The sequence below is a fragment of the Spea bombifrons genome, chromosome 3, assembly GCF_027358695.1.
Source record: "Spea bombifrons isolate aSpeBom1 chromosome 3, aSpeBom1.2.pri, whole genome shotgun sequence".
Lineage (NCBI taxonomy): Eukaryota > Metazoa > Chordata > Amphibia > Anura > Pelobatidae > Spea > Spea bombifrons.
The window spans coordinates 115463885-115491595 of NC_071089.1; the positions used below are offsets into that span (position 1 = coordinate 115463885).

Below are 27711 nucleotides of genomic sequence, written 5' to 3' on the forward strand. Positions count from 1 at the left end.
GACATGCCCTGAGCATGCACTAACCCACACACATACATGCTCCCTGTCCATTTAGCTACGCTGATTCCCAGGGGCCTTGACCAGCCGTTCTGTACTCTCGGTAGTGAGTGTTGGCTGATGCTGACACGGGCTTCCCCCACGTTGTTAAAGTAACCGAAGCTAAGTAACTTCTTCTGACATAATAATAAATCACATTTAATTGGATGATTGTGTATCTGGCGTTATGTTATTTAGGAATCTGCTTTAGTTTGCTGACTTTGGGTATTTTTCCTGCCGGGATTACACACATAAAGTAAAAAAAAAGCTATGAAAAGAAACATGAGCGAAATATAGGTGCTCACTCTACTGTCTGTTCCAAATTGGCTGTAATGAGCTTCAGCTGTGGCAGCAATAGTTTCCTCAGACGTTATCAGGTGCACAGCAGTTTAGGTGTGAATTCAGCACATACTGGCCTAAGATTATTAGACATATTTACTAAATTAGTTTGTGCGTCTGAAAAGTTAGCAATTATTTTCTAATCAATTTTTTTTTGGGGGGGGGGATTTTTGCCCTGGGAATTGCTTACCAGTGAGTCTGTTTTTAGTGAGTAATTCTCTTTTTTCATGAAATGTCCAGTTTTTCCAGGGGTTACTGAATCACGTCTATTATGTTTTATTGACATGTACATGAAACATGATAAACTGCTCATTTTTTTAAATCTTTATTATTATTTATTGATTTATATAGTGCCCTCATATTCCACAGCGCTGTACAATGGTTTATAACACAGTCTTATGTTTTTGCAACATGTTTTATCAAATAAGGAAAGGTTGGGTGGGCACCCTGCTAAAAAATACTCCTTAAAAAAATCTTAAATAAGCATTCTAGTTTTTAGAAACGTATTGTACAGAAATATATGTAGGTAATAAAATTCTTTCGGTCTTTATTTTATTTCAAGTCAAAGTAACTAAGACCCGGATATCATTTTTATCGACTCAAGCCAATGTTCAACGTTATTCCCACAGCTGTTTTTCTGTGGCTACAAAAAAAATCTTTCTTTTTTCTGGATAAATATTTCATTTTCTTTTTTTTTAAATTAACATATTTTGTATTGAAACTACATTATAATCAGACAAGTGCTGTGGCCTTTCTGACAATCACATTATCCTAAGGAAAAGACAGGCACGACCACAACACAAGCAAAAAACATTAAAACTTATACATTAAAAATAAAAACACGTTTTCCAGAAATCACGTAAAAAAATAATGAAATGTGTTTTATTTTTTAGGTGATGGATTACAATGGTCGAAATATGTTGCTTTTTGAAAAACGAATATACTCTTTACACTTATTATTATATGCAACGCATTTTACATCTGTGTGTTCCCCAGAGGGTTAAATAAATATATATATATATATATATATATATAGGTATATATATATATATATATATAATTTATACTGTCTATCTATATATCTAGATTTATTTATATATATATATATATATATATATATATATATATATAATTTATACAGTCTATCTATATATCTAGATTTATTTATATATATATATATATATATATATATATATATATAATTTATACAGTCTATCTATATACGTAGATTTATTTATATATATATATAATTTATACAGTTTATCTATATATCTAGATTTATATATATATATAATTTATACAGTTTATCTATATATCTAGATTTATTTATATATATATATATATAATTTATACAGTCTATCTACCGTATATAAGTAGATTTATTTATATATATATATAATTTATACAGTTTATCTATATATCTAGATTTATTTATATATATATATATAATTTATACAGTTTATCTATATATCTAGATTTATATATATATATAATTTATACAGTCTATCTATATACGTAGATTTATTTATATATATATATATATATAATTTATACAGTTTATCTATATACATAGATTTATTTATATATATATATATATATATAATTTATACAGTCCATCTGATTTTTATATATATATATATACTGTATATAGTTATCTTTTGACTTTAACCGTTGAGACACTTTGATGTTTTAAATTATTCTTTCTAACTACATATTCACAATTAGTGGAATTAATCAGCTTTGAAAACCCTCTTTGACTTTGTTACAAAAGGACAATCCTGCGGAAAGCCACCGGCATCGTTGCTGTTGGCAAGGGCGATACTTTCCCAGATCATTCACTTTTCCAAACCGCAAAGGAAGGTGACCGGCTAAAAAAATGACATCATTTTTTAAGATATTATCACTCGAGAAAAGTTTGGTAAAGTCAGCCCGAAAAAGAATTCATGTTTTCCATGCTTTACTCTCACTGACATTTTACTTTTTTTCAAGTTCGGCGCCAGTTATTCGCTACGTGTTGAATACGTTCGTCGTGGATCCATGCTGTGGTTCATTCCTGGGTAATTATCAAGATTTTTTGTTATCGAGTAAGAAAAGTAATGTTTCTGAAGACAGGTGAATGGAAAGTCAAACGTCTTCACATTAAACCCAAGCATCTGACCCTACAGTTTTAAGTCCATCAAGTTCAACCCTTCTACCTAACCTTCCTATTCTTGATCCAAAAGAAGGCAAAAGCCCTAATAAAGCTACTTCTAATTCTGCCATCAGGGGAAAAAAAAATCCTTCTCGACTCCAAGAGGCAATCGTATTCCTCCTTGGGTTATATTTTAAAGTCAGTATTTCCCTCATTTTCTCCTTTAGGTGGAACCATAATCACAATTTTCGGAAAGGGGTTCAGCACCAATACGTCCCTGATATCGGTCAGCATTGGAGGACAGCCGGCTAGCGTTATAACATCCACTAGAGAAACAATCACTTGCCAGACCCCTCCGTACTCCGGTCTAAGCCCAGAGCTGGACGGCATCCCTGCGGTAATAAACGTTTCCGTTTCAGGCTACGCGGCTACGTATATAAATACCGGACAGCCAAACACGACGGACCTTTTCTTCTTCTATCGGAAAGATTGCACCCCAGCGGTCTCTAATTTCTCCTGGTTCATAGAAGACGGAACCTTACAGTTACATTTATCGGGTTTGAATTTAACCCATCTCCTGATTCTGAACTCCCGTTACCAACCGAAATACAAACAGAACCTCACAGAATGGCGGGAATCGAACATATCGATTCCGTTACATGACTTTGAGGCAGGGAGATACTTTATGAAGTTCTACCACGAACCAATGGGGTACGCAAACACGACGTCACCGGGCCAAGTTCTTGAACTCTTGCCTCTCGTCTATTCAGTATCCCCTGATCACGGACAGTCGTGTGGAGGAACTCTACTGACGATATCAGGCAGTTTCTTCATAACCCCCCAAAGTTACGTTACCGTGAATCTGTCACATGACTACATTTGCCTTGTTCGAAGGTTTAACTTCAGTACGATCGAATGTGTCGTTCGGAATGATGGCATTCGCAATATATCATCTCCTGCGCTTCTCAATGTATCGGTTATTGTGAACGGACTCACTGGGGTTTGCAAAGGGAGCTGTCGTGTCTACCTGAGTCCTGAACAGACCCCTGTAGTCAACGGATTTGTCCCAATATTTGAAGGAAGTCTATGGATTCTCCGATTTCATGGTTACGGGTTAATGGATGCGACGGAGACCCTTCATGTACATATGGACAATGACCTGCCATGTTACGTGACCCTGATCAATGATAAAGTGGCAGAATGTCATATCCATAACATAGCTGCTGGCAATCACACGGTTAATATCCTAAATGCGGCCAAAGAGGATATCTGTTTTCCACTCATATCTTTTAACTTTTCCATAACTCCTAAAATAACGTCTTTCTCGCCGATTTATTATGGCACAAATGGCGGGGGTCTCCTGACAATAAGGGGCTCAGCTTTGCAGGGGAAGAACGTCACACTTGTCTACATAGGAGCTGAGAGCTGTCATATCGTAGATTTGAACCACACAGTGATCTCCTGCATTGTCCCACCCGGAAGCGGAACATTCTCCGTGATGATCAACATTGACCGTTTTAACCATTCCATCGGGTCTATACGATGCCATGAACGATATACCCCAGTGGTGTATTCCTTACTGGAGAATAATGAGACCTTCAGCTTAACGGTATCAGGGATTACTATTCCGGAGAACGTGAAAGTTTTTGTCGGGGACTCAAGTTGCGCTCCAATATCTGGAAACGCATCCACCGTGCAATGCCCGGTCCCCCGACTACCAGCGGGGACTTATCAGGTCAGGTGTCTCGATCGACAAAGAGGATGGGCATCTTCCAATACGACCTTCGTATCTCCCCTCGGAGTAAGGGCAGTGAGAAATAACATTGGTGAGTTCTCACACAGCAAGTTATCGACATAGTGAGGATTGTGGTGATATCCTTACCAAAATCATACCGATCTCCTTTTTAACCGTATTTTTAACGTGCAGCTAAACTACTTTCTTATTTTACTTCCAGATTGCATTGAAAATGGGATTTTACATTTTTACGGAGAGGGGTTTTCTCCGGGAAATACATCGATTACCATCTGTGGGACCCCGTGTGAAGTACTAGATCATCTCACATCAGTGACCGAAATCTATTGCTCTAATTGGCAGCTGAACAGTAAGTTACAATCTTAGCAATCGTGTTTAGGGAACATTTGTTATTTGAGGAAGTAAATGTATCTGGTCAACAAACCTTAGAACGGTGTGAGTTTGACCCGGCGTCTCTTGGTAAAGCCCTACTTCCTTGGGTTTTTGGGTCAGTCTCTTGTTCCTCTAGACAGGGCAGCGGTCTTTGGCCATACCCGCTCCCGTCCTACTTCATTTCCATGCATTGCTAGCCTCGCAAAGCCACTACCACCGGAAAAGGGGAGAGCTCCCGGTAGCCTACCCCGGGGCAATTCATGTTTACCTCCCGACAAGACATGGTTTTACTAGACTTGTGCATTTAAATTTGCATGAATTTAGTTTTCCGCACTCACTTGCGCTGTTTCTCTCATTCTCTCTCAAAGTCTCCCTACCTTGTCCGTCTCCTTTCTTCTTTCTTCTGCTTTCTTCTCTGGTGAGCCGAAGCATTGCCCTGACCTCCTCGATCACTTCCGCATCAGGGTGGAGGCTCGGCACGTCCCACTGGGACATCTCTTCCCTGATTGGAGGAATGATGGAGAGGTTGCCATCATGGTGTTTGCCGAGGCTCTGCCCCAATGCAGAAATGCTCCAGGGGGGCAACATAATGCATACAGATCTGTGGGGAAAGAGAAGTGTGTTTGTGTTTCTCTTTCTCTGCAGATCTGTCTACATTATTTTGGCCTAATGGAGCTACTTTGATTCAGGATGGAGCCTCGGCACACAACACAGTAACAACTTCCAATCGGGCAGAACCTTTCCCTGACATGATGAAGGAGTGCTCCAGGAAGCAAGGGTAAGACAGGGGATCACTGGGAGAATAAAGAAAAATGAAGATGAAGGAGAATAAATGGAGAACAGGAAGAGAAAAAGAAGGAGTGGAGAACAAAAAGGGGTGCTGTTGAAACATGCAGGGAGACAGCCCTCTGGATTTTGTCTGAACTGAAACAAAAATCATTGCCCGAAAACAAATGGACAAAAAACAAAACATTTGTCTGAATCATTTTTGGCCACGTGCACAAGTCCTGTTTTCACCAGGACCATTCGTGAGTCACTAAAGTAGAATCTTTGTGATGGGATTCTAGCGTGTTTGATGAGTCTCGGCAGAATCACTCATTTAGGTAAGCTTATGGAATATTTTAGTTTTCCAGGCATCTGGCAATTTGGGCAGAGAAAAGTAGGATTGAAGTAGAACATTTACTTTTAATGGATAAATGGGTCCTTTAAACAAATTCTCATCTGTCCAACCAATTTCTTCTGAAAGAAAGAAAAAAACAAGGCATTTTATGAAAGATGTTTGATAGGAAGAATAATTTGTTTCTTACACAAAAAAAAGAGTCCAGTTTCAAAGCAATGCTTCTGCATTTTAGAACCTGCACTGCGAAAGGCTTCAAACTTCCAGACAAAGCAACCCCCCTCCTCCTTGGGTTTCCATAATGTGGCAATAGGGCATTTAAACATTGGGTTTAAGAAACTGGTACCCCTCGAACCAAACCTCAATGTTCAGCTGACTGCCCCTTAGCATTTGAGCAATGAATACCCTAGGAAACTTTCCAAATTTAAGCCGCATGGCCGATATCAGGGGTTCTTTTAGTAATCTTATGTTTTCTGGTATTCTTTGCTGGCGGATGGATGTTGAGAGTGGCTTTTAAGACCTTCTGTGTTCTTTTTACAGATTGGGTTTTGATTGCTTATATGAATTTCCTTTTTATTCTATTGTATTCACCATTAAAAGCTATCACATAGTTAACAATCTACACAGACTGTGCTTACTAGTAACCGCCACTAGGTGTCGCTAAAAGATTGTATATTCTTTTATAAAAGTTCCATACTGACCCATCCCCAGCCTGCTACATCCATCACTGACATATCTACCCAAACTGAATACATTAAAGGAGTAGGTGCGAGGATTGCTGATTAAAGTATTGAAAGTGGAATGGAGTTACACATACCTTGCAAGTGTCCATCTCTAGGCACCTGAGGCCATGTCTCCCTTTTTCCTCCCCTGATGCCCCTCTTTTCTAGGAGCTCAGAATGTTTGCTGGGTATGAGGGTATCACAGGGTTCTACGGCCCTAAAAGCCCCGATAATGTGTATAGAAACAGAAATAAAAATACAAACTGAGGAAATTACATTTTTCTTTTGAATGACTTATGAAGAACCACGAGTAGCTACCAATCGCTTCTTGGCATTTTGGCTAAGATCAAGTGAAAACATGAGAAAGCTTGGCCCTCTGGCCTTATGACCGAGTGGTCGTTATGGTCCCTGAGGGTCGCATTTGAAGCACCGTATGCACCCCAGACCTATGATTTTGCACCTTTTTTGCTCATGCCTCTCACTTAAATTACCCTAGGCCATCATCCCTTGAAGAAGACCCATTGTCTGGCAGGTATGTGGATTCTGACCAGAAGGGGTCAGCGTTTCCCCTTCCTTAACTAAATGCCGTATCTTCACATGACGGCGCAGAGCAGGCTGACGAGCCGTCGGTGACAAGAGTGACTTCTAATCACATGCTAATAAATAAAAACCGAGTGCTAAACGGAGCAGAGCTTTGGCATTTTAAACAGATCATCGGCAGCCGACTGTCTTGCGACTGATGAAGCTAAATCATTACTCAAGTTAAAGGAGATGCTTTTTATCAGCTGGCATTTTGGTCGCTTGCACACGCTGGCAGGATTACGTAACACGCAATGCTGCCCTTTACATTACTGTATTTGCTTGATTATAAGACTAGCTTTTTTCTTAGAAAACAATCATCTGAAACAAAGTCCTTCTTATAATCGCTGAATCAGCTCTTCTGCCGCCTGCCATAGCTGCCGGGACACATTATAAGCATTCAAATACTTTCCAGGCTCTGAACTACAAGCCCAAAGTGCGAACACGTGTGGGCGCGGGTCACGTGTGTTACTCACGTGACGCCACCACTAAGCAGCAATCTTCACAAAGCATATGAGGGAAGATAGTGAGAAGGGGGGGTAGGGAGAGGGTAGATAGTGAGAAGGGGGGTAGCGAGAGGGTAGATAGTGAGACGGGGTAGGGAGAGGGTAGATAGTGACAAGGGGGAAGGGAGAGGGTAGATAGTGAGAAGGGGGTAGGGAGAGGGTAGATAGTGAGAAGGGGGAGTAGGGAGAGGGTAGATAGTAAGAAGGGGTAGGGAGAGGGTAGATATTGACAAGGGGAAGGGAGAGGGTAGATAGTGAGAAGGGGGTAGGGAGAGGGTAGATAGTGAGAAGGGGGGTAGGGAGAGGGTAGATAGTGAAAAGGGGGTAGGGAGAGGGTAGATGGTGTAAGAAGGGGGTAAATTGGGTTTGGGGTGGGAGGGGCCCTTAACCTATTCTCGCACCGGGGCCCTGAGGCTTCTAGTTATGCCCCTGGTTGGATCAGCGAAGACAACGTGCCATTGGAACACAACAGTGATGGGAGTGATAAAGGGCCATTGGAACACAGGAGTGATGGGAGTGATAAAGGAGTGATGGGAGTGATAAAGGACATTTATTAGACATTTCCAGCTACAATAGTCATTTATAACATTAACCCCATCTGCTCTGGATTTCTGATTCAATTTCAAATTATTTTAATGGACACAATTTACATTTGTTTCAAAAACAAGCGAATTTCTAAGTGACCCCAAACTTTTGAGCAGTAACGTGTATGTATATCTTGAGAAACTAAAATGATTTTGTTTTTTGCTTCAACAGATTCCTTATCCTTTCTGTGCGACTTGACGTACGACGCCGGAACAGATTGTTACACAAATGTAAACACATACATCTGTTGTGATATAAACATACAAGTGGGGACCATCCAACTGACACAGCCCTTGGCGTACGTTCATGTCTGCAACAGGAGAAAATGTGCCTTACAATCCGTGGCAGACACAGAGGACACTGAGGTCCATTTATCGGGACTGTTCATAAGGTATTCCATTAGCAGCAAAGACATGTTTCACGTTACACGTTACACGTTAGCATCCTTGGGAATCCCTGTTTTGGCTTCTCGGAGCTCCCCATCTCCTGGAACGGAGTGTGGCTATGATAAAGGGGTTGAGCTAGCCACACATAACGTCGGGCGGACCAAGTTCTAGCACCGGGCAGGGGCGCATTCTTAGCAGTGGAAGTCTTCACTAGGTGAGGCTCACCCCATTGGCACCCTCCGTGCCTCTCTTTAATCCCCTGACCTCAGAATGTTTGCTGCGTATGAAGATATCCCAGTATTCTACAGCCCTAAAAGTCACAATAATGTTTCGATAACATGGCAAGGAAATGCAGAACACGTGTTTTTAAATTCACATAATAATTGTGTATAAACATAATGCTAAAAAACCATGGGGAGTACCAAAGAGTACTCCTTGCCTGGGGTGCCTTTCGTCTATTACTGGCCCAGGTAGCCCCAGTTAGATGTTAAAGGGGTCAAAGGTCACAATGTCGGGGTATCTTTTAAGTCTAGGGTGTATTAAATAGAAAGAGAAAACCGATATCTACCTCCAGTATGGGAGCCACAAGTGGACAGATGAAGTCCCTATTAAATTATACATATGACGTGTAGAGGGTGGAACTGCCAAGACCACTTCCACACCTGGAGAAATAAGAGACACTCCTGAGGACCAGAGTCAAGTTAAGAAGTATGGAGATGAATATTACTGCATTCTAATACCACATATTAGGAAAATATAAGGTGGTCAGACTATATCACAAGCATCTTATCTCACCCTGGTTTAGGAAGCACCAATGAGCTCAACGAGCGCATCCTTCAAGAAGGAGAGTTAGCTATACATTATGCAGGGCCTACTTGGCCTTCTCATGGGACAACCCTACCCTTCATAATGTAAAGTATAGTGGGTAAGAAGAGTCTGTTAAAACGATATAAAATAACTAAATACAAGGTGCACTAAGATAATAATAATACAAAAAAAGATATTCCATAGTATCCACCACATAACCCCCAAACAACGTTAAAATAATTCAGTGATGTAAGCGAATGCCGTGAAAAAGATTTCAAAATAAAAATACTTCATTTTATATATATAAAGAGAAAAAAGAAGGTAAGGCGAAAAAGGATAGGTGAGATAAAGAGAAACGAGAGAAAACGAGAGATAACAAGAGATGAGGGGAAAGGAGAAAGATAGGGAGAAAGAGGAGAGATAATGAGAAAAGGAGATAATTATCGCCCCTCCCAGCCACATATAAAGCACTCCCCCGTGCTCCCCTCCTGAAGTGTGGTTGGGTAAGTGGCACGCTGGATGTAATTTGTTCAGGGGGCGTGGTTAGGGGTGTGGCTATGGCTTCTCCAAGACTTTTATGCAAATGTGTGACCTTTTAGTAGCCACATATGTAAACTAATAAGAACCATTCATCTTAGCTACACAATTTAAATTATAAAGCAATCTCCTCTTGTTTCTATACACATTACTCGGGCCTTTAGGGCCGTAGAACCCCTGGGATACCCACATGCCCAGCAAGCATTCTGAGCTCCTAGAAAAAAAGGGGCATCAGGGGAGGAAAGAGGGGCATCATGGGAGAAGGGAGGGACATCAGGGGAGAAGGGAGGGACATCAGGGGAGAAAAGAGGGACATCAGGGGGAGGAAAGAAGGATATCAGGGGAGAAGGGAGGGACATCAGAGGAGGAAAGAAGGACATCAGGGGAGAAGGAAGGGACATAAGGGGAGAAAAGAGGGACATCAGGGGAGTAAAGAAGGACATCGGGGGAGAAGGGAGGCACAGAGGGACTTGGGTGCTAAAGAGTCACAGAAATAATTTGTCTTTTCCCAATTTTCTTAATCAGTTCCAATCATGATTAAATTCTGCATCTTCAGTGTAATTAATTAGCAGCTGTGTCATTACTCGGTGTTCTGCTATCCTGGTGGCACTGAAGGGGTTACGCCTCGCTCTCATTAAATAGTACAACTCTAATTAAATGCTTGCTAGCTCTAATTAGTAACAAGCAAAAGCTAATTAAAATCAATTAACCCCTTCATTTTCAGCTTGGGAGCTAATGAATGGCGCCAGGATTCTAACTAACAAAACAAATCACAAGTAGGCCCGTTAAGAGACGGATTTGCGAAGCATTGTATAACTTGTTCACAGTTACTCATAATATAATTACTATTATTATTTAACAGGAGACAATATTTTTGTTTAATTTTGGACTTTTAAAGGGACATTCCCCTTTCCTCCTTATCTGCCTTATTCTACTGATGCTGACAGGGTCGGTGATGTGTTCAGGCCTAGGCCAACTAGGGTCCGGGGGGCAGCAGTCCTCTGGCTGCAAAACCAGGGGCAGATTATCTTCTTGGCAGTCATGCCCCCTAGTGTGCCACTGCTGAACGGACACATTTTGCCCAAGTCTCGGGTTGGCACAGCCTCCATACACTTATCGAAAGGTCCGTTGCCAGGTCTCCAAAAGATCCGCGTCTGGAGCCCACAGCAGATTTGATAGCAGCGGAGTCCGCTTTGGGAGCAGTCGCTGCGCACACTGCTCATATACACACACACGCACACATACTTACAAAACATTTATAAATTAACAAAATTCTGATTTATTTTCAGCAATCTCCGTGAAATACACAACCAAGTGTATCTGCTTTAGACACCCCAGTGTGCGAGTAGCCTCACTTTAGCCGTGGGGTTACGTGACCTCACGTTACATGACCACGCTCTGTTCCTGCCTTCCTCAGGTTGGACTGGCCCTTTGTAAACAATTTTCCCTGAGGGGGGCAATTGTGGGAACCCCCTCACCTGGTGAGTATCACTCGGGGCAGGCGGCTCCCCTTCACGTACGCCAGTGGTGCTCAGTGCCGATATTTGGGGTCATATCCCAGCACTCCGGGACAGGTTAGAAGCCCAATACGGGCTATGAAGTTGAGATTAAGACTAACCCCCCTAGTAACGCCACTGGCACCGCTAATCCTGCATAAGGAGAGCTATGGGTCAACAAGCCGGTCAAATTGCCTGATACAGCGGAATATTTCTTCATTACATACTTCGTATGGGAAAAGGTTTGCATTTCTGAATCAATGTGGTGTATTTTTGCTAGATCGGGTGTTTTCGGATAAAATAAAAACCTTCCGGATGCCTGACATCGCCTCTCATTATCAAAGTCAGTGAGCTTCTCCTAGTGGCTTATTTTGTCTTGGTGCTGCCCTAGGCCTGACGCACCACATATGGCCGTGGCTGGTGGCTACCTTCAGGGCTGGACTGGTGATGAGGAGATCTCCCCGTCACTTTAAGGCATCTGATGACATAAGTGCGGCTGACGGCCATATATGCGCGGCCGCACGCTATGGTTTTATGCCCACATAGTGCACGGCTGTACATATACAGACAGAGCACAGATCGGGTTAGTATGCGGCGATTGTGGCCCATGGGGCATATAAATGTCTCACTGTGCCAGCAATCTGCCCGCGGTTATATGGCCTCACCCTAGAGCTCCTTCCCTAGGCTCCTCTTCCAAGATGGGCTTAGCTGGTGATGTGTAATTCAAAGACTGCCCTTGCAGGGGGCAGATCATTGGGATTTACCCTTCATGATATAAAATGAAGTCAGGGAGTTGAAATGTTTCATCTTCTACAAATCACCGTTTAGTGAATAAAGCCCGGAATTATATTCCTCTCTCCGTGACCATGTTTGCCCCCCCTCTAAGATTTTAGCAGCTGATAAACTCCTTAAAACATTGATCATATTATACTATTTGTTAACTGTTTCAAAAAAATCTTTATTTCTACAAAAAAAAAAAAAAAAGCAGCAGGTTTGGTCCTGTCTGCCGCGATTTGATATTTATCTCCGTCTTCCACGGAAACATCTGGTGAATGCCAATGGGTGAAAAAACATTTTACAAGAATCGAGAGAGAATGCTTTAAAGACATTTATTTAAAAAGAAAGCTGTTGGAAATTCTCATTTCCATGGAGCGTTCAGCAGATAAGTAATATTGTGAATTATCAGTCGCAATCAATCATGGCTGCTACATTTTCATGGCTTCTCGAAAGAACTTCTGTACTATAGACTGCCTGGAACATTCAGAAGTCACCGAAATAAGGCCCTCTGGGAATACCTGGGAACTGTCTGGGTTTGCCCCCCCCCTGAGCTTCAGGGTTTCCGCTCCAATCTCGGGGTGAAGGGGCAAATCTCCGGGTCATCAGCTAACTACTTCATATTCTTCATTGATTTAAGGCTACTAATTAGTGCTTTTGCCCCTAGTAAGTTATGGCTGATATCCCTGCTTGAATGCAGGTGACTCAACTAAGTGTATCTTTAAATGATAAAAAGTCAAGGTTTCTCATGAAGGTATAAGAGCCATTTGGTGAACACATTTGGTGAGTCACTACGCAGAATCTTCACTGTGGGCTATCAAGGGGTTAATATTGTGAGAGTCTAAGGGGGCCTAGAAATGCCTCTTGGGGCTCCTAGATTCACACACACTTTTTTCTTGGGTCATGTACCGTGAACCCACCTCCCAGCTACAGCAGCATGCGCAGTGTGGTTACTGCCCTTCGGCTGATGGCGGTGCGTCTATAGATTATCTACTAGAGAACTTTGGTTCCTCGGAGCTCGGAGGCTCCTAAGCGCTTGCCTAGTGTGCCTAATAGATAACTCGCCGCCGATTACCAAACAAGCTTTGGTGCCCTCCACCAAGAAATGATCTGCCTGTACTAAGTTACCAGCACCTGGTAAACATTGTATGAGATGTCATGCGCTGGTGGCCACTATACCATACTTTGGCCATTCTCACTCCTCACACAGGTCCTGCCCACGTCCCACAAATTGACATTCCCATAAAGGGCATGAGAGGGAGAGGGGGACAACCATGGGGGTAACCCAGATATGCAATTACCCCCCACAGACACACATACATAGGATGGGCGGTGATGGGAAATCATGACATGATCTCCCCATGGAGAGCCTAATTTTGCCCCATGCAGACCCAGTATGGACACCACACGTAACCGGCCGCCAGAATCTCTTCATAGGTCTATCAGAACATAGGTCTAGTTATAGTGCTGTCAAATTCTATATTTCTATGTTCTCTGGCCGCCCATTATTACTCTTGTGAGTGAATGTTGTCAGAGTGCACACTCACGGCTCTCCAACCAACCTCATCATTTGCAAGCTAAGAATAAAAATACAGATAAATTTCAGAAAATGTCGTATTTTTTCAATGGCTTTACTAAAGATATGGGTATCCAAAAATATTTTGTTTAAAGGGCACTTTTTTTCATATCTTGAGAATTATGCTTAAAATTGATAAATGCTTAAAATGATTGATTTGAAAAAAATCATATTTAAATGAGATTCCCATCTCTAGTCAATTTCACTAGACTTCAAATCCGAGCGCTTAAAATTATTGATTTGATTGATATTGATTTATTAATCCAGAAAAACGTTTAAAAATACTGTTTTTTAAGTAACAGTATTTAAATATTATTCCTATCCATAGTCGCTTTAATGGGAATTCAGGTTAAACAACTAATATATTGTAGGCTGCCACTTTTAAGTAATTTTTGTGCAAAATTTTCAATTCTCTTTATTGACCTGGAAACAAAAGTATCAGGGGTCAGGCCCGGATTGGCCATCGGGCACACCCGACGAATGTCAGGACGGCCACCGACATACACCCCCCGATCAGCAGCTCCAGTGCTAATCCCATTGCCTACCCAGAGTCATTCAGGCTCTGGTTACCCAGACTGGCATGCGAGTGGACTGGTCAGTCAACGTCAATGGGGGGGGGACCCACTGATGGGAGTGGGCGGGGTCAATGACTTTGTGGGTGGGGCTAGCCCCATAAAATTGTATGGAGGAGGAGGGGAAATGGGAGGGGAATGGGGTGTGTCTAAACACAGGTCCCGTGATCAGCAGGTGAAACCAGGTACGCAGATCGAGTCACTGGCTGGAAATGCCCGGCCACATGAGCATAAAACCAAAATGTATCCAGCAGCAGGCCACAAATTGCCAGGGCCGCCTCGTCATCACCAGTCTGGCGCCCTGCCAAGGACTATACGAAGTATCAAGGGACTAGGGTCTTTAAAACACCCAACGACTGTGCCAACACAGAGCTAAAATAAAAAGCACGGGGGTTTAACATTCCCGCTCCTTCATTTTTATTTTATTTTTTACCTCTTTGCACGAAGAATACATTAAATCCAGAGTCTGGCAATATAACTGGCACATATATCGAATCTGCTTATTCTGGGTTGTTAAGTAAGTTTAATTAAGTTAATGTTCCACGCTATCAACGGAGGATCGTATCGCAATAAACCGAGAGCCGGGGAATAAGGATCTTAAATTGGCTCATTTTTTTCACAGTTGGAATTGGGGAATTGGAGAGCCAATTGTAATAAAGGGTTTCCCTATTTCTCCGGCGCCCTGCAGAAATACAGGTTACTTAGCGGCAGGCGATAATACCGTTTAACTGTGAACAAAGTATCCGAAGATATTATAAACTTGCTAGTACATTTTTTTTTTTTGGATATTAAGCTCATGGCTGTTTAATCTTGCAATAATTTAGTCCATGGACATTCTAATCAGAAAGAGCAGAATATAACACGCTTACATTTTCTGCGTGTGCGTGTGCGATGGCGGCTGGCATTTTAACAGATTTGCTAAACAGATAGAAATCGTGTAATATATTTAGCACATGTGTTTTTTTTGTTTTTTTTTTCCCCCCCGTGTTGAAGCTGCGAGACCGGAGAAAACAAATAACGCAATACAAGAACTGAAAACAAAATTAAAGAAATTTGCAAAGTTTGACAAATGGTAGCCCGGAGTTGCCACAAGCTAATTTCTTGCAATGATTAATAAGAGCAAAAATAATTGCATTTCATTAAGATTGATGACACCCCATTTGCCCTCCCTCCTCGTTTCAGCCCTAAAGTGGAAAGAGATGGCGTTCTCATCTATAATAGCTCCTGTAGCATCGCCATGGCAACAGAGGCAGAGATGGAGTGCGAGCTCCCTAATCAGCCAATTACCGCGAAGATTACTGAGATACGGAAGAATCGGGGCCAGAACACTCAGGTATAATCAAATCTCCTTTACAGACTCGTTCAAACAGTTTAAAATTAAATTTCTAATGGTGTGTACATTAAAAAAAAAAAAAACAATTTCGGCCTAGCTTTGGTAATATATAATGCTAAATGCCACGGAAGGTAGAGCACTCGTTTTAATGCAAGAAAAGTGAATTTATGGCTAATCAGAAGTCGCGGAAAAAATAAGCCCAGTTACTCATCTAATTTGCGCTAAACAAATGAGGGCTTTTCCTTGCCGTTTTCGTGTTCTCGGCTAAGCTCATTATCGGCCTCCTCTGTTTAACTCTGTCTGTGCCAACAGCGGCGAACCGTTATGGCGTTCATATTAAAAATATCTAAAACGTGTGCGGATGAACAGAAATATTCATTATTATAAACTCATCGCCTGAAAAGATTGTAAAAAAAAAAAAGATCTACAAATCCATATATGTTAAGTCAGGAAAATAACCTTTTTTATACTTATATTGGTGGTTTGTTGGAATCGCCTTGTTGCATTGTTGTTGTTTATTGAAGTGATTTAGGCTACAGATTGGGCAATCAGTGTTTGTGACTTTGTTTGACCATGTGCAATTTCCACCCAGGTTCCGCCCGCTTCCTGTTCTAGTCCCTCCCATGCTCCACCCCCTTTGTTACAAATCAGCAAAGTTGAGTGGTCTGGAGTCCAATCCCATTGTTCTTTTCATGAGTGGAGTGTCAGTTGGCCAGTGCCATTGTGTTCCCCAGCATTGTACGATGGGTAAACAGAACATAACAAGCCATGTAACAATTTGGACTTTTGGAAACTAAAGGGAAGGAGAGTCCTGGTCAAAAGAGCTTACAATCTAGAAGGAGTTGACGGGATACCACACAAGCGGTAAAGTCCCAGTGTTTGAGATGGACCAGCCACACAAGCGCATCGCACTGATTAAATACATAATAATACTGGTTGATGGAGTACAGGCCAATGGCAGGAGTGAGTCTAGGAGAGGTGAGGATGAGTTAGGTGGTGCCCTGTTACCCTGTAGTTTCACCCTGAAGAAGGAGACAAGGGGAGAGTTGGATAAGATGAAGGAGGGCACTCCAAAGGAGCAGTCTTGTATTGGAACAGGAGAGATACATATTAGAGCAGAGAAAAGACAAAGACAATGTCATGAAACTCTAGAACGTGTAGACTTCTATCCTCTGAAGTATTAACATAGAACCCCCCTTTTTATATTTCTGTTTTGCTGTATGTTGAGGTTACTTTCTCGATGCCTCACCATAAGGCTTTACAAGGGGAGATGCGTGGCTTTCAGCTATCTTTAGTGCTAGAGGCTCAGTCTCTGAAAACAATGGAGAGAGAATCTAGAAAGCAGGTAACAATTTCCTAACTGGGTTGACTGTAGGATTCTAATGCAGAGTTCACCAAAGATCATGGGGAACAAAGTCAGATTTGGCTTCATCTCAAATGTGATTGTTCCTTTAAGCATGTTGGCTTCAGTACAAGTAAAAATGTAAAAACATAGGAACCTAGAAATGGACGGCAGATAAGAACCATTTGGCCCATCTATTCTGTCTATTTTTCCTGTTATAGAGACTGAGAACGTAATCACTTGTTCGTCTCATGTTAGATTAAGGATAACTTTATGCCTCAACCTGTTTGCTGTGAGGCTGTTCCACTCTCTACCACCCTCTCAGTAAAGTAAAGCTTCCTTACATTACATTTAAGAGTCTGACCCTTTAGATTATGACCCTTTGTTCTCCTCATTTGAGATATATCCTGCACAATGGTGATGTTTCTACAATTCTCAGCATGGTGATTATTTACTGTTTGTGACAATGAGGAATCGTGGATTTTACTTTTCATTAAATGGTCATCATGCTAGTTGTGGAACGAAGTCCATTTATGCTACTCATGCCCCAGTAACCAAAGCTAATCACTCTGTGTCGTCCATAGCTGAGGAGACCACCATTTTTCACAGAGGTCTTCATCTTTAACCTTGGTAATGTTCCTCGCTCTCTATCAATCAGAACAATAGCATTTGTTAACTGTCAGAGAACCTAAAACGTTACAAAATAGTTATGCACGGATCAATAATGCATTCCGAGCAATTGATTGTGGCATTCCACTTGTTTTATTAACAGTCTGGTCGTTTAACGTCCAAATTTATTATGGTGCGTCAATACATCATACAAAATAAAAACGACTTCCATATTTTATAATATAGACGAGCCTAAAGCTGTCTGATTGATATGGAATGATCAAGTAGACCAGATACAGAAAGGTTCTGGAGGGCATGTGGACTTGTTCCTCCCAGTTTTATGTTCTAATAAAATTTGCCATTATGCTTTGATATTCATAAAGCACTACAGGTAAAGCTATTTGTATCTGTAGACCATTTTAGAAAGGTTACTACAATATTCTACTCATCTAGTCCAATATTTGAGTTGGGACAAGTCAAAGTCAAGTTCAAACTGGGCTTTGACTCGACAAAATCATCTCAACTCTTCTAGAGGTGGCAAGTTAACTCTTTATTAAACCCTGGGCTCCTCGTCTCCTGACAGACCTGACCTCTGACTTTGTGAGTCAACTGACTTAACAGACTGAATGATCCGGTCATATAGTTGAGTCTAACTCAACAGGAGCCTTGAGTGGGCAGCTGGACCGTTCTTGACCCAACTAGGCCTTGCCAAATGACAAATTGCGGTTATTTTAATTCTATACCAAGTCACATACTTCACACTGTTCCAAGGAGACCACTGGCCACAAAATATTGTGTCCTTTATTTTTATAACCAATAACTATTCCAACCCAGAACAATGTTCATAAATGACAATGGGGTGAACGCGCAACTGTGTTACCCAAAGAGCCAGAACGCAAATCAGATTTAATATTCTTTATCTTTACAGTTGCATTTTAATGCAGTTTTTCATAATTCAGGTTTTGGCACATCATAATGCTGGAAGATTTAACCTATGATCTCTAAGTCCTCTGCAGTGTTTTTAGTATGACTTGTGACTACTAATAAGCTACATTGTATTGTGAAAGAAACTTATCTCTGTTGTGTGACAACTGCCCTTCCGCAGATTCCGCTCGAGAATGTCAAGGTACCCGACTACCAGCTAGGGGGGCCACATAGTCCTGATTGCTTAGGACATTCCTTGGGATCCGAGGACGTTTCCCGTGTCTTGGACAGTCCTATGCAAAAATGTACACTGTGCCAGAACCAAACATGTCTCCAGTGGTGTATTTAGGGCAATGTTCCCTTCACTTACCTCCGTAGCGACTATCCATTCTACAAAATGCCAGGATGGGACATCATCTCATGGCGTTCTTCTCAGGAGGACACGCAGCACTGGGTACAGAGTGCCCTTCTAACTGACCTTACCGAGCAGCGGTTTACTGGGGAACCTGACTGCCCAACAGCACAATCTACCCTGAGTTTTGACTGAATGTATAAGGTCTCCTGAATGTATGCCCTGGGGCGGCCGGGGCCATGCTTGGGCTAGGTTCAAGACAGTGACCCTGATTAATCCAGCACTGGTGATTCCCTGTACCAACTCAGTGCCCTAGTCTGCGACTGTTTGCCACCCAGGGCCAGTCCTGGGGCTTTATGTACCCTATTTTGGTGTCTACAAATCTGGAAATCCCTTCTAGCCAGCTTCTTATGTCAGGTTCCAAATATTCACAAAGAGAACAAAGAGTGGAGTATACATTTTATTTATTACCCCCCTCTCTCTACACATGGTTCATAGCAAGGCTATCACAATTAATCACAGGGTTTATTTATAACGCATCTGTTTCATCATCTTCCAACAGATTGCCTGCAAGTAGCGTGATATTTTCAGAACAGTAGGGTTTACACAAATAAAAAAGGAGCAACCCTAATGCGCCTGACATTAAGTTTGGAATAAAAACCAATGATGCATCAAAAATCAGGAATGGAAAAAAAAAGTACCCTAAAATATTCTGCATTGGCAGGGAAAACTTTAGCACTGGGGGAATATAAAAAAAAACAAAAATACCCATTACACAGTCTCATTAAAGTAGTTATTCTTTGTTCAAATGTGTTTGTTTTTAAAATGATAAAAAAAAAATTTAAAATGATAACTAACCCAAATTAAATTATGGAATTATGGCAAGTATGGAATGTCTATCAAATCAATTAACTGGTTCGTAGTTTCATTAAATTACTAGTTTTTTTAGCTATTTTTAATATATATATATATATATATTATACCTATCTATATATATATTCTTTGAGCACAGGCTAAGTTTATTAATGGGAAAGGATCTTAAAGAGTTTTACACTGCCACATTGTATCAGCCTGAAAAGTAATGTAATTTAGCTTACTACCAAAAATGCACTGATTGTGTATACCCAAAGGACTTAATTAACTCAGAGCTATATGTCATAATACCAAGAGGGAAGGGGAGAAGAGCTACGCGTTACAGACTACCTGTCCGCGTCCATCTTCAATTTCTAATGAGATGTCATTGGGAGTGACAATGATGGGTAGTGTTAAAACATGCTGAGTTTGCAGGTTAAGTATATTTGTCTCTCTTTTTTTATGGGAAGTTTTGGTCGGGATCAGTATCTCTGTTAAAGTTTCGTTACTTAGTTTCAGCATCTCTTTCCTGGACTACTGAAGCAAAACCAAGTTTCGCGCATTCACAGTGAACAATGTTCTAAACTCCGTGTGCGGGGATTTAATATAACAGCCCACTGTAGCTGGGTGAGCTGGTGTAGACATTGTCTGGCTTTTAAAAGAGGAGAACATGGGGATGATGTCCTTGACCAGCTTCTCGTATGCTAGGGTGACCACATCTTTTATTGGTTCTCTACAGTAGCTACAATACCCACAGACGTTATCTAATTCAGTTAAGACCTATAAATATGGGGTGGGTGAAGAATATACAGGGTTCAATGACACGATTAGTTATCATGTATTTTATTGAGAAATCAGAGGCCATTTTGGAGTCAACAAGGATTTTTTTCTGATTTTGCAGCATAATTGGAAATCACGTATTTGTGGGGTTTCTGCCTTTTTTCCGGATCAACACTGGTGTTGTACTAGATGGACTGGGTCAACACTGAGGTGGTACTTGATGGACTGGGTCAAAACTGGGGTTGGACTTGATGGACCGGGTCAACACTGGGGTTAGACTTGATGGACCGGGTCAACACTGGGGTTAGACTTGATGGACCGGGTCAACACTGGGGTTGGACTTGATGGACTGGGTCAACAATGGGGTTAGGCTTGATGACACTGCCATGTTATAAAGGACTCTGCAGTATGCAGGATTTTTTGGTTCCCTTTTGAGTTGATACATCTTACACATTGCATGGGGCAGAATTTTAACCATTCGTATGTGAGAATTATATTTTTTCCTGGAAGACATGGCAAACCTACCCTTGGTCCGTGTGAAGTTCTGCCATGCTAAGGTCAAACAATCATAAGGTTGATATCAAGTACTGAATTCTAAGTCACTCTCCTCTTGAACTCAAATCCCTTATAAATGGACACGTTTAATGTTCCTTTCACCAATATATCCTGAAAGAGAAATTATGTTGAAAATGTGAGTTGTTGTCTCTGCAATAAGTAGTGTGCCAGAGGCTCCGTTATATCTATCTCTGTAGTGTTATTTACTCTGGCACAGAAAATTGAAGGCTGTTTTGCTTGTCTGCAGGAGTCTACTTTGAACAATTTACTGTGCTTATGTATTACAAGGTAAATTCACAGACCTTTAAAGAGACATACCTCCAAGCTGACCATTGTTAGGAGGTAGAGTCCCTCTTTAGGATACAAATTCCTCTTTCCTCCTCTAATGACCATCGTTTTAAACGAGCCACATCACAGTGTTCTACAGCAATAGAAGCCCCATGAAAGTGTAAAGAAGCTGCAGAAAGGATCTTCAGAAAGGAAAAGTCTCAGTAATGCAACACAAAAGTGTTCCTCCCCGGCTATTTGAAATGCTAGTGGGTATGAAGGGTGTTTCCAATGCATAGCCACGGAAAAAGGTAATTGGTTTGATCTTAGTCTGAACAACTCAAAATCTAGGGTTTCTGTTGTGTTTTGCCCAAAACGAGCCATTCCAACTGTTGGCTGTAGTGACTGTGTGGGCTCGATGGGTTGATTTGGGGTATTACATGGACAGAGCTCTTGATGAAACAATCCCCCCACCAGGCCCGGACTGGCCATCGGGCACACCGGGCATTTCCCCGTTGGGCCGGGCCGCGGCAGGGCCGTATTGACTTAGGGGCTGATGGAGCTCTAGCTCTAGGCTCCTACCTTAAAATAGGCCCAGTCAGGACCGGACTGACTGGGCCTATGCGGCCTCATTAACGCAGGGCATAAGGGGCACCCTTAAGCCCGCCGCAACTGCGACCAGGTCCGCCACTCCAAGGGGCCGGGAAGCCCCCACCAGGGCCGGCCTTACGGGTGTACGGCCGCACTGGCCTTAAATTAAAACATCAGTTAACTTTAAAACATTTGTTAACTTTATTTAACATGGAGGATGTTAAATAAAGTTAAAAAAAAAAACCCGATGTTTTAAATAAAAATGGGCTGCTCTGGCTTAAATGCCCGGGCCTATTTTTTTTGGCCCAGTCCGGGCCTGCCCCCCACGTATAAAGATAGTGAGAGCAGAAGGGAACCAGCTGGCCCATTTGCCCTTTTTGAATCACATTTAGTTATTAATTCTTTAGGATAGCTTTATTCACATCCCAAGCTTTCTTGAATTTCTTCACTATATTTGCCAGTACTACTTCCACTGGAAGTCGATCCCCACCATCGACTACCCTTTCTGGTCGCGGTGGATGTCCTTGGTAACTTTGTGATCCCGACTAATTTTTTGCAATTAACAAATGAAGCTGGAACTTTGTACAGACAATTCAATGAGGTTCGGGAGGAAAGTCTGGGTCTTTTTCCGCACCAGTAAATGTGTAATGATAATACGGTACAGTCTGTGTGCTCTGCCAGTTGCTGCTTTCAAACATTGAGGCGCAGGCTTTAATTAATGGCGTTGAGAACTACTGCAAGACTTCAAGATGGATTTAGAGGCAATGAAACGGAACTATGAATCTAAGAAAAAAAAAGTCAAATAAACCCAGAGGCTACTGTTACCATTATTTGTTACAATTTGGCAGATGTTCAGAAGAATCCCGAATTTGATAAAGGTGACTAAAAAGTGAAAGCTTTAATGTGCTGTTTAAATGTGATAATAGACAAGAACTCAATCTCTGAATGCTTATTTTATTTGTTCATAACAATTCCTGAAGCATCTGTTCTAAAAAAAACTACAACTCCCATGATATTTGAGTAGCCAAACCCTAATACCACCCTTCTTACTAGCTGAGACCAAGCCTTAACCAGATACCACGGTACAAAAATTTGCTCTGCCCCCCCCTGCGACTTCACCAAGCAACATGACCCACAGTCCTAATTTTGTCCCCCAAATAGTTTGTCAGTGCCAACCTTGTCTCCAAACTGCTTCTATGTGCCATCTTCACCCCTAAACAGTCTGTCTGTGCCATCTTAGCACCCAAACAGCCTGTCTGTGCCATCTTTGTCCCCAAACTGCTTCCCTGTGTCTTTATCGCTTTGTGCAAACTGATCCAACATGCAGGATATGGATGTGATGTCACTTCCTGAGTGTGAGAGATCATCCAATCTGTTACCTGCAGCTAGCAGCTTTCAAAGGGGCAGTTAGAGGGGCTGAATCACCCAATCAGTGGCAGGAAAGCCCTCCTAGTGAAATAAATTGTCTCGTTAGACATCCCCACAAGTCTTGCAGAGACGGTGCTGTAGCAGAGATCTCCTGGAAGCCAAAAAAGCTTGTGGGTGTGGAATGGGGCAAATGAATATGAGGAGATTCTTCAGATTCCTTCAATGCATTTGCAAGGGGGTCCATATGCTATTATAAACAAAGTGCATATGATGGCTAGAGCATCAATTTAAGACAGACTAATCTCGGGGGATATTTGTGAGACTGCATTCGAGTCCCAGACAGGTTTATCCAAAGAGATGTGGCTGCTATTATTGTGTTGAAGAGTTTTTTTCAACAACGTAAATCCCGAAGCTTGGTCGCACCTGATGTGCCCAGCGGCATCTTTTTTATATATACAAAAAACTGGCTACACAAAGAGAATTTTCTTCAAAAAACTACATTTTTATTGAACATCACATTTAGTAGGAACCAAAACAGAAAATAAAAGAATCCTTTAAAAACTAGGAGGTCTAATATATAGCAAAATAGAACTGAAGTTCACAGTAGAACCTGAAGTCTGTTCTGTTTTGAGTGTCAAATAATTTATATCAGAAAAAGAAAAAATGTAATAAATAATAATAATTCCCATTTATATTAAAAATATATTAAACAGCAAAAGGAACTTAGTGTTAGTCTGCTACTTATTATTTGAGTACTTCAAAATTATAAAATAAGAATAAAGCATGATTTAGCGACAACTCTAAAAAAGTTTTAAAGTTTAAAAGATCACATGCCTTAAAGGTGCTATTCCGTCTTCTCTGCTTAATTTAATGTTTTGTAACTCAGTACTACTGAATGCTTAAAGAAATAATTCTTTAATCATACAAAATGTTGCCTGATTTATAAGTTTTGCTGGGAACACTTAATTATCATGTGACGCAAGAGCAGACACTGATAGGTTGTTGCCCTATATATTGAAAAAAGCTCCTTAAAATATTCTGTGTTATTTTTATGTAACTAACTCTAAGCAGAAATTACGAAAATAACTTTTTTCACAACATTTTTTGGATTAAATTAACCAATGTCCAGGGCTTGACAAAAGGGGCAAATGCATATGGGGAGAGGGTTCTGGATTATTACATTTCAAGGGGGATTCCGCATACATTTTAAGGGACCTCTCAGCTATCATATGTATTAAAGTGCATATGACGGCTTGAGTGTCCATTTAAGTATGAAAGTAAAAAAGTGGCCCGATACACATGCATTAACTCCTGCATTACTCTGGGGAGACCGTCAATATGCAACAAGGCAACCTCCCGCAGGAAGAACACTAATCCATATCAACCTTCTGCATAGAATGTTAGCACAGGAGGGATCCAGGGAGTAGCTTGTAGAAGATATAGGAGAGTTTCATCTGAAAAAGCTGTTAAAAAACATGCAGAGAGTCAGAATGGCTTCTGCACTAACCACAGGCGATGTGCAGAGATAAATGGTTGACCCCTCGCTCTGTCAGGTTGGGATTGATGCACCTATCAGACCTTTTGCCTTCCCAATGATTTTCTTAAAAATCTTTGATAGAGTGTATTATCTAGTTACCGGCATGAGGGCAGGGGACCCCCAGGCAAAAAAAAAAAAAATAAAGAAAAAAAAAAATAAAATAGGTCATTTCACACGAGGACAGTCGTTGTTGGACTAAATGAGAAAAGGGAGCTCGATTTGGAGAAGAAAAAATATATATAAATATAAATAAAATATAAATAAATAGCATGCTTAAAAAAATAGCAATTTTGCGCGGTGCATGGCATCGAATAAGAATTTTTTTCATTTTATTTATTTATTTTTTTATTTTTTTATTTCTAATTTTTTTAAGCTACAGTTTACAAACTATTTCATATTTTTAAGGTACAATTATTTTTATAGAGATTAACTATTTATTTAGTTTTGTACTTTTTTATTTCTAATTTTTTTTTTAAGCTAGTTTACAGAGTGAAATTTAACTATTTCATATTTTTTAAGCTAAAATTATTTTTTCTAACTATTTCTCATTGGCAAAGAAAAAAAAAATCTAATCTCATTCAATTAACCCCGGAGAATGTCGATGCAATGAGAATATAGTTCATTTACGAAATGGGACTGCTTTAGGGACAAGGGATGAATATTTCTAAAGGAACAGAAAACTACGATTTTCACGTCAAGTGTGTCTGAATATTCAAAGTCTGCAAGAATATTGTAACTCGGAGCGCACACAGCTTCCTTAAGGGCGATTCCAATGTATTTTCCTATTGCGACTCATTGCCTGCTTTAATTATGATAGAGATTCTCACTGACTCTATTAGCATCCAGGCAAAATAGAATAAAAAGAAATCTATAGCCATTTTCAAACATTTATACTGTAAATGCCTGATTACTTTGCTCTGGTTAATTTCATTTATTTAGTCAATAAGGCATCTGTCAGTCCAGGATTAAAAGTTTGAATATTTCGAACATTTGCAAGGATTCAGGGATAATGTTTCATTTTGTTGAAAGTTACAGGATCTGCTTATTTTATTTTTATCTTGAAGGAACAGTACAGGTTTACATACAATAAATGCATGACTGATCATGGATCATCCAGAATATTTCCTATGAAATATTTGTCCTGGGGACAGCAGGTGCCACTGTAGATCTGACATTAGTAAAGGAATATAATAATACACCTTGTTTAAAGTAACACAGAAACTGATGGCAGATAAGAATCATTCAGGTCTGTCTATATTCCCTGACTCAAACCATAATCAGTTGTTGGTCTTGTCTTAGATTCAGAAGCCATATGCCTATCCCTCACTGTGTTAGACTATGTCTGCTGGGAGCCAGACACAGATGAGGGTACACTATAACTCCTATCATTATATATAGTGATCCAGACTCAGACAAGGTACATTACGACTCCCATCATTATTTAGTGAGTCAGACACAGACGAGGGTACACTATAACTCCTGTCATTATACAGATAGTGGGACAGCATGACTCCTATCATTATATAGTGATCTAGACACAGACTATGGCTACTTCCATCTAGGGCCCCAACAGTGAGTGCATCAACGTAACCCCACGGGACGGATTTTAGGATTATTAACATTTTATTGGAAGCACCTACAGGAGAGGGCAGATATTATGATTACATTGTTACCTATATATTAATATATATATATATATATTATATATATATATATTCCCATTTATATTGTGTTGTGGTGGTTCTTAGATATGTTTTCTCTGTTCCTTTTGATTCACTGTAATACGCATACCCACAAATCATATAGCTAAGGAATTGTGTATTGTTTTGCTTGCTCTGTATATCTACACACTAGTGTCCACGTACACTATACTCTGGTAGTCTAGAGTTTTACCCCTGAAAGTGCCAGCAAGATCTCCTGAAAGTGCCAGCAAGGATGTAAACACCCTTAGGAATGGCAGGCCCAAGGAAAAGGGTTCTACATATGGTAATCTTTCTATGGTTCTTTTATTGCTTTTGTGCATATAACCATGTGTTGAAACCTATTGGGATGTTTCCTCTTCTGAATTGTATGTATTTCTTAAAAAGGTGTAACATGGTTTTATTACTAGCACTGTTGGTCTACTGATGATCCAAGGGGCTCTCGCTGCATGAAGTGTGGCAGATCTGGTAGAGGCGACCACCGGGTGCACCAGCATTCAGTGTGCTCCACCATGACACATCCAGGTACTGTCACACACACAGTTTAGCAAAGAAGCCATAAAACTAGGATTATGAGCATACCTGGGAATTCTTCAGATTTGAAGCCCTGCTTTCCTGGGTCAATTTCTTCTCGGTTGTGGTGTTGGGCAATACTTCTCACCCAACAAAGTCTGTGTTTGGGTACTCTTGCTCCTACACATGGATAACCCGCCACAAGTGTGATTAGGAGTCATCCAGCCAGGAGGCAGAGAGGAGCAGGACCACTGGTGGGAGTGGTGAGGCTTAAGGCAGGGTCACCTGCCCACCTTACCTAAAGAGCCACCTTCTGGCTGCAGAGCATCACAAGGTGGCCACCTGGGAGCTGTGATGGAGGCATTTGCTGCAACACCACCAATTGTACAGCTCCCTGGGATGTCACGGGATCAGAGGATTTCCCCAACAATCTCATGATCCCTACTGTCTGGGAGCTGGAACTGTCCTGCTCTAAATGGGACCCCTGGGAGGTATCGTATCAGGAAGAAACATGTCTACATAAAGAAGATAAAACATTTTTAGCTACTGTGGAAAATCAGATCGGTTCATAGTGTGGCGTCAGAGTGTGAGATAAGGCTCCACGATGGTGACATGAAATGGGATTACTGTCTGGCTTGGACACTGAGTGCAGTTTAGATCCTGCTATCTGATGATGCTACGCAGCTTCTGGATGTCAGAG

General features: G+C 41.1%; 1 protein-coding gene across 1 annotated transcript in view; it reads left to right on the top strand.

Annotated features, from left to right (window-relative positions):
- The window catches only part of PKHD1 (PKHD1 ciliary IPT domain containing fibrocystin/polyductin), a 174115-nt gene that overhangs the window by 22211 nt on the left and 124193 nt on the right, over window positions 1–27711 (top strand). The window contains exons 30-35 of the mRNA XM_053460479.1: window positions 2365–2432; window positions 2734–4332; window positions 4462–4608; window positions 8312–8531; window positions 15471–15621; window positions 21584–21586. Of these exons, the coding sequence (XP_053316454.1) occupies window positions 2365–2432; window positions 2734–4332; window positions 4462–4608; window positions 8312–8531; window positions 15471–15621; window positions 21584–21586 (2188 nt within the window). The remainder of the gene's footprint in view (window positions 1–2364; window positions 2433–2733; window positions 4333–4461; window positions 4609–8311; window positions 8532–15470; window positions 15622–21583; window positions 21587–27711) is intronic.